This window comes from Ursus arctos, unplaced genomic scaffold (genome assembly GCF_023065955.2).
Source record: "Ursus arctos isolate Adak ecotype North America unplaced genomic scaffold, UrsArc2.0 scaffold_9, whole genome shotgun sequence".
Taxonomy (NCBI): Eukaryota; Metazoa; Chordata; class Mammalia; order Carnivora; family Ursidae; genus Ursus; species Ursus arctos.
Genome location: NW_026623111.1, coordinates 38,998,922 through 39,011,990, shown reverse-complemented (window position 1 = coordinate 39,011,990; position 13,069 = coordinate 38,998,922). Strand labels below are relative to the sequence as shown.

Below are 13,069 nucleotides of genomic sequence, written 5' to 3'. Positions count from 1 at the left end.
TTGTTTTCCACAAAAAATACTGTAACAGAAATGATCAAGTCTTCAGGTTGTGGTTAATTCATTCTTCTCTCCCATAAGCTGTAATACTATACAAGAAGGAAATGGTTTCCAGCGCTCCTGCATTTTACATGGAATTACAGTTTGAAATAAGCTCCTTTGTCTTCTCTACCCTTTTACTTTCAGCCTCTCTTCTACATAGTCCTCATCTGTGGATTACAACTCTTCAGAAGACTCGAGTATTCGTAACAATGTAAAGGAGCAGTTATCAAAGTACGGACTAGGGACACCTCCCCCCCCAAGATTCTTTCAGGGAGTCTGTTTAAGTCGAACTATTACATTATTATACTAAGATATTATATACCTTTTCCCTCCTATTTTTGCCTTTTCCCCTAGCTTTCATTCCCTCATGACTATAAGACAGTCTTCTAGAAGCTATAAGATGTGTGCTGCCATCATTGCCCTGATAGCTAATTGATAATATGCTTATGTTTTTGAAATTTCTCAGTCTTAATTTCTAATTTAGGTAAATGTCAACAAACAGAATCTATACAAACTGAAGCTGAAAACTTTAAGTGACACTTTCTGACCAAGTGAATTTACACTGTACTAATGTCAAATTTTCTGTCTAGATTCTAAAATAGAACATTCTACAAAATCACCCAAACTATTTCATAACTGTTTTTTTCTTTAAATTATATACAGCACACACCAAAAAATCAGCTTTCTTTTTACAAAGAAAAAAATTATTTCACATTACTGTGTCATGTAACAGAACTTCAAGATTGTTCAGTCAAAATCACAAATGTCAAAATCCAGCAATTGCCAAAGATCTACCTTATTTCCTTTTGTTAAGCTTTATTATTGAGGCCCAACCAAAACATCTCAGGTCTGATCCATCAGTGCACACTATGCTGTGCAGACACGTAATAGAAAAGATCACAAAAATGAGAGAAATGCTACTGCCTGCCCTCATGGAGCTTACAGTCTAAATCCTCAATTAGCATAACAAAGTAGCAGTAAGTCTTTACATATTACAAAATAATGGCCACTGAATGCAAAATGTTTATGCTAAAGGTTTTCTTCTAATGATAAACATTAACAAGTATTTTTTATTACAAATCTATTTTAAAGCCAGATTTTTTTACACTAATAATATGACAGCGACATTATCCACAACTGTTATGAAAACAGAATTCTAAATGAAGGAACCACTAACAATTAGAAATAAAATTGGTTCTAAAAGAACAATCATAATAAAAAATACTCAAAATTTCTAAGTATTTTTGCATTCTTTGTGGCATAAGACTCTCAAGAAGGTACCAAGGACCTCTTTCTTCCTTCTTTTTTTTTAAAGTAATAAACAGAAAACCTTGAAACAATGACTCTCTCTAAAATTCTTCAAAAAAGACATCATAAAATTGTACACTGAAATAGGTACAAACCCCTGTTCAAAATGCCTTCTTCCATTGGGGTAAACTTCTGTGTCAGAAAATTGACTTTGGATAATGTACAGCTGTTCCAAAAGGAATGAAAACAAGCTGTGATTTTTAAATTTATCATTAATTACAGAGTAAAAGTACTACTGAAAAAAGTCAAACTCCTCTTTGGGAAGTGCCCTAAAAGCTGGTTTATAACGCATATAACTTCTATTTCAATTTCATAAAGCATGTAAGAAAATCAATTTCATTACTCAGTCATGATTCTCTCATTCTGCTTAAAGTGGCATTACAGCCCGTTATCAACCTCAGGCAACTGGATTTGGTTTTATGATTTCAATGTATCATTTAAAAAACACTTATTAAGTCCCAGGGTGATTTTTGATAAGAGAAAACATTCAAATGGATTTATAATTTCTACAATGTATTAACTAGTCTCACTGTCTTAATTCATACCACTATTTGGAATTCATTATTTTCTAACACAAAATGGTCTTTGGAACACCTTAGAAAAGGAAAGACTAATAACTGTGACGGAACTATTCTTTTAAAAAAAAGTTATTTTGGTTAATTGCTTGAGGAATTAAATCATGTATTAGTATAATTAATGTTTTTAACTAATGTTGAAGTTTCCGATCCTAAAGAGTAAAGTGATTCAGACTAAACTATCATACCTTCTTTTTTTGGCATTCTTTCCTGCATAGGCCTGACTGAGGGGTCAGTCTTATGTGTTAAAGTTACTTCATATGACTCTCTGTTCTTATTCCTTAATTCCTCATATGTAATATTTTTTCTCTTAGGACTTTCTTCAGGGTTGGGATCAGGTCCTAAAACAACAAACAGTTAATAAGTGGTGATAAAAGGATTTGAATAAATCCAAAGCAACTAAATTTTCTAAATGTTTCTTACCTACAATAAAAGCAGAAAAAAGTAAAATAGTCAAATCACTACCACCATTCCAAAGGTATTAGATTTTCCCCAACATAATTACAAAATGAAAACTTTCTCTTACACTTTAAAGCTTTTATTTCTAAAATTTAAAATCAACATAAAAAAATTAAAAAGTAACCACTGCCAGAAAAATGGGTATTATAATATATACCAGTGTAATTTATACTCACTAAAATACTAGTGTTTTAAACTGGAAAATTATTCACACTGCTTATTTAATTAAAAAGAAATATATCCTACTAGTAGCAACTGAACAAAATTTGACATCATATATATTTTACTTAGTAATATTTCCATAGCTGAACGTTCCTATAACCAGAGTCTATACATGAACAACTGTAACTATTAAAAAAAATAATGTGCCATCTTTATACTTAAACAAAAGTGCTTGGAAATAACTGTTGAAAGGTATAAAACATAGCCTTCGATCACTGTATGCATCATTTTTACTCAGGTCTAATGGAGCAATACTGAGGCAGAAAAAAGTGGCAATAATAATTTTGGCCAGGGAACCAGCATTCATTCTTTATCTCTTCCAAAGAAAGTTAAGGTAGCAATATATACCATCAAAGAGTTAAATATTGATGTAAAAATAAGTGATTACTCTTACTATTAGATGACAGGAGCAAATATTAAACATAGTTTACAAAATGTATAACCAGCAAAAAAGTCATATAAACATTTTAAAAGAAATGAACTAAGGCTAACATAAAATTCAGTCAACCAAAAGTCTTACACATCACTCCAGAAATAGTTTTCAAAGAGGTTCTTACATACAAATTAGGCACATCATTTTATTAATATAATCATTATTAATTAAAATAATTTTTTAAAAAGCAGTTTTTGTAGGTGGTATTTTGGAACTCTACAGTAAGGTCCCAGTGAAAAATCTTCAAATCAACATAACTACGCTTTAAATGTTTTCAAGCATAACCTTTTATTTTGCTACAAAGTATACTGCACTGATACAAAGCAAAAGGCTTTATATATTAGTTTGAATATTATACCATTCTTGAAAACTAAATTTTTGCTAAAAAAGAATACGAAGAAAAATATCATCTTACATTGGGTTTAAAAAGTACTCGCATTTCATTATTAATGAATAATTATTAAACTCATTTCCCTTTACCATAAATGATATTTTTAGAATTCTGAAGGAGACAATGTGTACTAGATTATTAGTTAGGAACCCTAAGTTCTCATTCCCACTTTGCCAACAATCAGTGAATGTCCTTGGGCAAATCACTAAACTTTGAATCTTGGTTTTCTCAGTTGTGAAATACAGACGTCTGACTAGATGATCTATCTCTAAAGTTCCTTCCAGGTCTAATACTTTTTCTCACTGAAAAAAAAAATACTTCTTTGTTTCAAAATTCTGTGACAAATAATGGAAACATAAATCAGAAGATTAGGGAGAATTTTTTCCACTTACAAAGCCCAATGAAAATATTCTGCATTGTGTAGGGAGCATGATTTACTGCTCTAGGAAGGTTAGAAAGAGCTGGAAGGAATAAAATATAAAACAGCAATGATTTCAATCTAACTGTAATAAACTATCTCTAAGTCTAACAGCAATGAAAGAGTGCTTTCTACTTTGAAAGATTAATAACTCTTTCAGTTCCTAATAAAAGAAAGCAGAACCAAACAGCGCAAACAGGACTTTAACAAAAGGGGAAAAGAGTCCTGGTAAGGGAGGACAGCAGCTAGGGCAAAAGCAGAGGAGGCCACAACTGGCCCATATGGAAAGTAGTCAAAGAGTGGCAAACTTGATTTAGAGAAGGGATTGGGAAAGCAGAGCATTGGATGGATAGATGGCTGCTCTCGAGGACATAAAATATATCAAAATATGGGCCTTGCTATTGTCTGTGGGCAGATACCAAAGGGCTTTTTTGTCTGTCTGCTTTTATTTGGAAAAGGAATTGTGCAACATAGGATGGAATTTTCTAATGCAAATGGAAGGAAAAATGAAAATCATAACAAGGGAAGAAGTGATGGATGGCTAGAAAACAAGTAGAATGGATCTGAACTTGAGGGACTAGGAAAATGAAAGTAGAATGGATCTGAACTTGAGGGACTAGGAAAATGAGAGATGCAGTGAGAACTAAGAACAGCTGCCTTTGAAGATAAATACTAACCACTCTCTAATCTGCTCACCTCCTTCCCTCTCTAATTGGGAGGTCTCTGTTTCCAAACATGGGGGGGGGGGGGGGTCAAGACTCTCAACACCTTTCATCCACTTAAGAATGTCTTTAATTACTTTAACTTCTACTCTGTTTCTTCTTTTCCAAAATGTTAATACTCACTGCCCCCACCCCAACTTGCTCTAAAGCAATGCTGTCCAATATCATTTTCTGTAATGATGAGAAATGTTCTGTATCTGCACATTCCAACAGAGTAGGCACAAGCACATGTGGCTTTTGAACAACTGAAATGCTACAAAGCAACTGAGGAACTGAATTTTCAATTTGATTTAATTTTAATTAATTTAAATGGCCACATATATTTAGTGGCTACTTTATGTTCTAACCTACCTAAGAAGCCCTTCTACAACTTCTGCAACATTACTTGACCTATAATCAACTCCCTTCCCACTGTTTCCCTTCCCTCCCTTTAACCTACACATAGATCCAAATCTCTCCCATCTCAAGCAACAAAAATGTTCTTGTTCCTCATAGTTACTGGCTTATGGTATTTGCATTAAAACAAACTTTTTCAAAGAATATTCTATCCACAATCCCTTATCTAAAACTTTGTAGTCAGAAATGTTTCAAAATTCAGTTTCTCAGATTTTAGAAAGATGTCATAGTATATAGCTCGGTAATATATTACTTAATATCCATCCATCCAGAGGTCTGAAGCAGCAGTGCATAAGCAAACATTAAAATTTGTACAACAAAATGCAGGAAAAGTCATATTAAGATAAAGATTATAAATAGACTTGTGTCAGTTTAAGTCAGGGCTTGAAATGATTGTCAAGTCAGATTTCATCACTAGTTTAATTACAGAATAAGCTTTGTGGGGTGGCTGGCTGGCTCAGTTGGTAGAGCGTGCAACTCTTGATCTTGGAGCCATGCAGTCAAGCCCCATGTCAGAAAAATAAATAAATTAATAATAAAAAAAATTTTTAAATAAACCTTTGTGGTTGTCAAAGTTTTTTTGGATTTTAGGATTTTTAGATAAGGAACTGCAAACCTGTACTTCCTAATTCTTCACTTTTCACTGCAAATTAGACTAAAGAAATGAAAGGAGGAAATGAACAACTGTTAAGAGCCTATGACTTGACAGGCATTACCTCTGATTACTTCATCTCATTCCCAAAGTTCTTTAACAGAGGTATCATCATCTCCACTCAAGAGATCAAGAAACTGAAGGGATCACAAAGTTACTTGCCTAAAGTCACATAGCTAGCAAATGTCAATCATTCAAATCCGGGCCTTAATCCAAAGTTGATGTTGTTTCACTTACATTCTGCGATCTTCAAAGCTAGTATTTACACAAACTTCACAAAGCATTTTCACATGGATTTTCTCACTTGACAAGAGTTCTGTAAGGCAGGTAATTATTATTTTTCTCACATTACAAAAAAGCTGAAAGCCTTTAAGACCAGCCTAACAAGTGTAACCTCTTTGAAGCCTCCCCATGGCCCAATTTACCACTTCTTTGCAATAATCACTAAACTTTGTTAGTATTTTTGATTAATGGGACATATTATTAATTTTTCCTTATATTTCTATATCTTCTAACAGTCTAAGAGCGTTTCTCAAGGACAAGAATCAGGTCTTATTCATCTATACCTCTTTCATACCTAGCTGAGTGCCTGACACCTACTGGAAGTCAAAAAATGTTGAATGAATGAAGAAACAGATGAACAAACATGCTGAGTTTAGGCTGATGGTGGAACATACAGGTGATATCCAGCAGAAAAGGTCATCAAATAAAGTTTATACATACGTTGGACCATATAATGCTGAAACTCATTTCAAGAGAAGTTTCTACCTTGGGCAATATGATCAGTAATACCAGTGGGAGTAGATTCATTCATAGAAGCACTGAATGGAATTGGCTCATAATGAGGAAGCATCTCTTTTTCTATGTTGTCTGCTGCTGGAGACGTCACAAAAGATGAATGACCACTCAAATCTGAGTCGTATTTTGACTTCTGAGAATAGTGCCTGTAAATCATATTGTATAAGAAACGCAAATTATTGCCTACACCCTAAAAAAAACGTGTTATGGTACGAAAACTAGTTATCTTACTTTCTAAAGGAATTATGTAATTTTTACACGGTTATCTATAACAGTAAAATGAAGTCTTTCTCTCTGCCACAAAAACCTTAAAAATAAGTTTTGACCCATTTATACAACTTAAAAACGGCCACTCTTAATACAGAAGAGAAATGTATATCCAGTTTTCGAATTCCTAAGCTTTCAGAGATCATTTTAAAAAAAAAATATTTTATTTATTTATTTGACAGAGAGAGAGACAGCCAGCGAGAGAGGGAACTCAAGCAGGGGGAGTGGGAGAGGAAGAAGCAGGCTCCCAGTGGAGCAGGGAGCCTGATGCGGGGCTCGATCCCAGGACTCTGGGATCACACCCTGAGCCGAAGGCAGACCCTTAACGACTGAGCCACCCAGGTGCCCCTCAGAGATCATTTTTTTAAAAGATTATTAATTTTCTTGAGAGCAAGAGAAAATGTGGGCAAGGGGTCGGAGGAGGGGCAGAGGAAGGAAGAGAATCTCAAGCCAACTCTCCACTGAACATGGATCCCAAAACAGGGCTCAATTTCATGACCTTGAGAGCATGATGTGAGCTGAAATAAAAAATCGGCTACTTATCCAACTGAGTCACCCAGGCACCCCACTTTAAAGATCATTTTAATGTGTTTAAAGTCCTTGGAGGGGTGCCTGGGTGGCTCAGTCGGGTAAGCGTCTGACTCTTGGTTTTGACTCAGGTCATGATCTCAGTCAGGGTCATGGAATTGAGCACCATGCTTGAGATTCTTTCCCCCTCCCTCTCCCTCCCTCTCTGCTCCCAGCCCCGCTCACTGGCACACACACTCACTCTCTCTCAAATAAATAAATAAAAATAATAAATTTTAAAAAATCTTAAAAAAAAAAAGTCCTTGGAAAGAAAAAAGTATCTCAAATCAGAAAATATGTCCAGTTCCCACATTAACTGGGAAGTTAGTTCCACAGCCAACAGGCCATAAATGCTATTTTGCTAAACAGATATGTAAGTAATACTAGCTTTCATGGGGTTTACCATTTATAAGAATTTACCTATTAAATCTATTTAATTACATTATTACTTATCTACCTATCCAGATGGACAGATTCATTTATTTATACTTACATAAGCAAAACAAAAATTTGGAAAATATACTTAAAATAATTTCCCTAATTTAAACAACAGAAGGATTAAAAAGTTGAAATTTAAGATATGGGACTGATAAAATTTGGTAATTCAAAAGAAAAGTCCAAAATATAGTAATCAAAGGTGTTTGCCAAATTAAAATCCTTTATTCTGGTATAAGCAGTCCTAATAGGATGCAACTCTATATTTAAAACAAAGGTGGGGGGGCTCAATCGGTTAAGCATCTGCTTTCAACTAAGGTCATGATCCTGGGGTCCTGGGATTAAGCCCTGTGTCGGGCTCCCTGCTCAGCCAGGAGCCTGCTTCTCCCTCTCCCCGAACCCAGCTTGTGCTCTCTCTCTCTCAAATAAATAAAGTCTTAAAAATGAATAAATAAATAAAAATAAAACATAGGTAGGGGTGCCTGGCTTGCTCAGTTGATAGAACATGGCAGCTCTTGATCTTGGGATCCTGAGTTCAAGCCCTAACTTGCGGGAAGAATTTACTCAAATAAATAAATACAAATAAATAAAAAGAAAACAAAGGTAAACATATTTTACTCCACTTTCTATTTTTTTATTTTTATTTTTAATTTTTTTTTATTTTTTTAAAGATTTTATTTATTTATTAACAGAGATAGAGACAGCCAGCGAGAGAGGGAACACAAGCAGGGGGAGTGGGAGAGGAAGAAGCAGACTCATAGCAGAGGAGCCTGATGTGAGGCTCGATCCCATAACACCGGGATCACGCCCTGAGCCGAAGGCAGATGCTTAACCACTGTGCCACCCAGGCACCCCTTTACTCCACATTTTAAAACAAAATAGTTTTAGCCTCCTGCAGAACGGCAAGTTTCCAACAGTCCTCCAGACTACACAATGTTTCATGCCCTGAATTATAGCAATATCCAGTTACAATTTTTTTAGCTAAAATTAAAAACCTTCAATAAATATCAGAATTTGGCCTACCCAGATAGTGAAGATCGCTGTGCCTGTCCTGAGCGTAAAGCTTCTCCAAGAGGGGAATTCTCAAGATTTTTGAACTTCTCTTGGCAAGTTTTCACGTAAGAAAGTTTTCCAGCAAAGTATCCCATGATACAAGCAACTTATTTGTAAAAATAAACAAAAAATGATGTCAAAGTACCCATTTAAATAAAAATCCTAAAAGAACACTTTCTAAGAAATGTAATCTTAAATAGGTCTTGATACAGGAAAACTGAGATTTCCTGAAATAATGGTAAAAGTACCACATTAAATCAGATTCAGAGTACACAGCAAGATTCTGTAGATACAATTCACTTTCACAAAATAACATAATCCAAAATAAAACTGCTCCATGATACATAAATTTCACTTTATTAATTATTAATATAGACAGGAAATATGTGGTAAAGGAATTAGCCCAGCTAATTTCATAAGACTGTTTTTAAAATTAGGTGCAACAAATTCCTTAAAATAATGAATTATGAAGTGGTACCTAAATGTGGCTACTGTTGCCTTATGTGTTTATTTCCAATATATAAGAGAGGCTAACCTGGAAAGATTCATAAAAAGTCTTGGGTGCTCTTTTTTAAAGGAATTTAGCTTCTTTCCTATAAACCACACTGTAATATGTAGATAAATTATGCTTATTTACATTTTAAAATGTAAAGAGATTTTTAAAAATTAGATTTAATTTTAAAAGACATTTTACTTCTGTAAAGCAAGACAATTTTTTCCTCAGAAACCAGAGAATTTATTTTAAAATACTATATATCTTTACAAATTATTTAGAAGTAATAGCTTTATTACATTATAAAAGAAAAAAATTCTCTTTCAAATAACTTGTAATTCTTAATGCTAACAATAAAATGCCCAAGTAGTTGACTAGTCCATTTAATGAAAAGTTTAAACAAGCTGGTCAAAACAAATAACCAAATAACTGTTATGAGTTAGACAAGACAAAACATTTGTTAAAAATTATTTTACTTAGGCAAGAAAGCTAAGAAAACGAGTGTTGTCCATACTTACATATAAGTTTAGGGATGGAACCATATTTGGGATGACTTGAAAGGATTCCTAAAGATTAAAGAGTAGATATTTCTGAGTCACATTAATTGTTAGAGATAGACATATTTAGATAATTAAGATCTTTTATCTTTTATTAAAATAAAACAGGCTTATGCTAAGTTTATGCTTAAAGTATATAAGAAAATGACACAAATTATGGTAAAAAATGCAAGAAAACTATTTCTGTGAGCCATAATCTAGTCTCTTCTAACGTGAGACAAAAGTAATAAAAAGTTTAGGGGCGCCTGGGTGGCTCAGTCGTTAAGCGTCTGCCTTCGGCTCAGGGCGTGATCCCAGGGTCCTGGGATTGAGCCCCACATCGGGCTCCTCTGCTGGGAGCCTGCTTCTTTCTCTCCCACTCCCCCTGCCTGTGTTCCCTCCCTCACTGGCTGTTTCTCTGTCAAATAAATAAATAAAATCTTAAAAAAAAAAAAAGTTTAGCAATGCAATATAAAGATATATCTATTTCTCAGCAGCTTTGGGCAACCTGCAAAGATAAAAGGAAAAATCAGTACAGACTATCTGTAAGTACTACCTGACTACATCAGCTCTTTCCACTACCTCAGAGAAGTCTAAAACTACAGCTATTTAAAAGAGAGAACCAGTAAATTTAACATCAACAGAAATATGAAGAAAATCCAAAAGGCTCTACAATCTATTAGAATAGGTGAATTCACAACTAATGAATCATCGAGCCTTACATCGAAAACCGGGGATGTACTGTATGGTGACTAACATAATATAATAAAAAATCATTATTAAAAAAAAAAAAAAAAGAATAGGTGAATTTAGCAAGATCACTAGATGCAAGGTCAATATAAAAAAAAAACACACACACAACAGAATTTCTGCATACAGGAAACAAACCAAACATTTTTGAAAGATACAATTTATTATAGCACCAAAAAATGTCAAAGATCCACGAGTAATCTAATGAAAAATATGAAAGATTTGTACACTGAAAACTACAAAACTTCTGGAGAGAAATGAGAGCTAAATGGAGGAATAATACATCCATGTCCATACAAGGAAAGACTAAATATTGTCAGTATGACAATTCTCCATAAACTCAACTATAAATTCAATGTAATCCTAATTAAAAATCAAAGAAAGTGTTCCTGAAAGTTGAAAAACTTATTCTAAAAATCATGTGGAAATACAAAGAGCTGAGAACCAAGGCAATATTGAAAAACAACAAAACTGAAAAACTGACTACCAACAAATATCAAGATCTATAATAAAGCTACAGTAATTAAGACTGTTTTAAGTACAAGAATAGATAAACCCATCAAAACCAGAAGAGAGTCGAGAAACACATCCACATAGTCACTTATGACAAAGGCAACACTGCATGCAGTGAACAAAGACAGTCCTTTCAAAATAGGTGCTGGGTCACCTTCATATGGAAAATGAGCAAAGGAAAGGAAAATGGAGGTGCTGGGTCACCTTCTTTGGAAAATGAGCAAAGGAAAAATGTACTTTTATCCTACCTCATACAATACAGGCATACCTCAGAAATATTGCAGGTTCGGTTCAAGAGCACCAAGATAAAGGGAGAATTACAATAAAGAAAGTCAAATCCATTTTCCTGTTTTCTAGTGCATATAAAAGTTAGGTTTATGTTATGCTGTATTAAACATGCAGTAACACTGTCCAAAAAATAAAAACAATGCACATACATTAATTAAATACTTTATTGCTAAGAAATACTAACAATCACCTGAGCTTTTAGAGTTGTAATCACTGATCACAGATCACCATTGCAAATATAATAAGGAGAACATTTACTGTGAGAATTGCCAAAAGGTGACACAGAACACGAAGTGAACAAACTCTGTTGAAAAAATGGCACCAATGAGACTTGTTCAAAGCAGGGTTGCCATATACCATAGATTTGTAAAAACCACAGTATCTGTGAAGTGCAATAAAGTGAAGCACAATAAAATGAGATATGCCCGTATTCAAAAACAATTCCAAATGCCTTTAAGTATGAAAGAAAAAATAAAGCTTAAAGAAAAAAGCATAAGAGATTCTTCATGTCCTGTTAAGAGACAAAGATCTTAGAGCACAAAAAGCCTTCGTCATAAAAAAAATGATAAATTGAGAGGGAGGAGTTAAGATGGCGGAGGAGTAGGAGACACCGTTTTCAGCCGGTCCCCCGAGTCGAGCTGGATAGGTACCAGACCAGCCTAAACAACCACGGAACCAGCCTGAGACGCAGGAAGATGCATCTGGATCTCTACAAATGAACATCTCCAGCGCTGAGTATTGAGGTACGAAGTGGGGAGCCATGAAACCGCGCACAGATATCGGAAGATAAACGGAAGGGGGAGGGAGCCGCCGCGATCGGGCGCCGGGAAGCGGTAGCCACCTGCACGGGGGAGCGGGCGGGCTCGAGGTCGGCACCCGCAAAACAGCAGACTGAGACCGTGAGCCAGGTGCGCGCGCCACCAGGCATCTCGCGGAACCCCGGAATCCCGGTGCGCTCACTGGATCCAGACTGAGACCGGGAGATCCGGGAGCGCGCGCGGGCGGCTGGCGGCGTTAGAAACACAAAGGACAGAGACGCGCCGGCCCTGGAAGTGAGGGCTGGGACGCCGGGTGTGGGGCGCACATCCTGGGACGCTGCAGGGTTGAGCAGCACCAACAGTAACAGAGTTAAAGTGGCCAGAACATTAGTAGAGAACGGGCCGCAATCCCTCTGTTCTGTGGCAGAGGCTGAAATTCGGCCGCTGCTGCTCTGACTCTCAGAAGAGGCACAGCCGGCCGCCAGGGAAAGCCGCCAGAGAACAAAAGCCTGGAAATACCGGCTCAGGGAGTGCCCATCCCCATCCCCCTCGCAGGGGACACGGACACTCTACCCAAACAGGGCTGCCTGAGTATCGGCGCGGCAGGCCCCTCCCCCAGAACACAGAAGGCAGGCTGAAAAATCAAGAAGACCACAACCCGAGGCGCGTGGGTGGCGCAGTCATTGAGCGCCTGCCTTCGGCTTAGGGCGTGATCCCAGCGTTCCGGAAAGGAGTCCCTCATCGGGCTCCTCCGCTGGGAGCCTGCTTCTTCCTCTCCCACTCCCCTGCTTCTGTTCCCTCTCTCGCTGGTTGGCTGCCACATAAATAAATAAATAAAATCTTTAAAGAAGAAGCCCACATCCCTAAGATCCCTATAAAACAAGGGGCACGGCCTGGGACCCAGTCAATAATTTGGGCTCTGGACAACCCCGCAACCTCTCCTCATCAGAATGACAAGAAGGAGAAGCCCCCCCCAGCAAAGAAAAGACAGTGAGT

The 13,069-nt window shown here is 36.2% G+C and overlaps 1 protein-coding gene across 4 annotated transcripts in view; it reads right to left on the bottom strand.

Moving 5' to 3' along the window:
• Positions 1-13,069, bottom strand: part of OCIAD1 (OCIA domain containing 1) — a 32,551-nt gene that overhangs the window by 966 nt on the left and 18,516 nt on the right. For 3 of the 4 annotated variants that reach the window (XM_026508866.3, XM_044387722.3, XM_057309791.1), the window contains exons 5-8: positions 9,747-9,794; positions 8,706-8,841; positions 6,384-6,559; positions 2,111-2,263 (exon numbers count right to left, since the gene is read on the bottom strand). In XM_026508866.3, coding sequence (XP_026364651.2) covers positions 2,111-2,263; positions 6,384-6,559; positions 8,706-8,841; positions 9,747-9,794 — 513 coding nt within the window. The remainder of the gene's footprint in view (positions 1-2,110; positions 2,264-6,383; positions 6,560-8,705; positions 8,842-9,746; positions 9,795-13,069) is intronic. The other variant, XM_026508863.3, reaches the window with a different exon arrangement.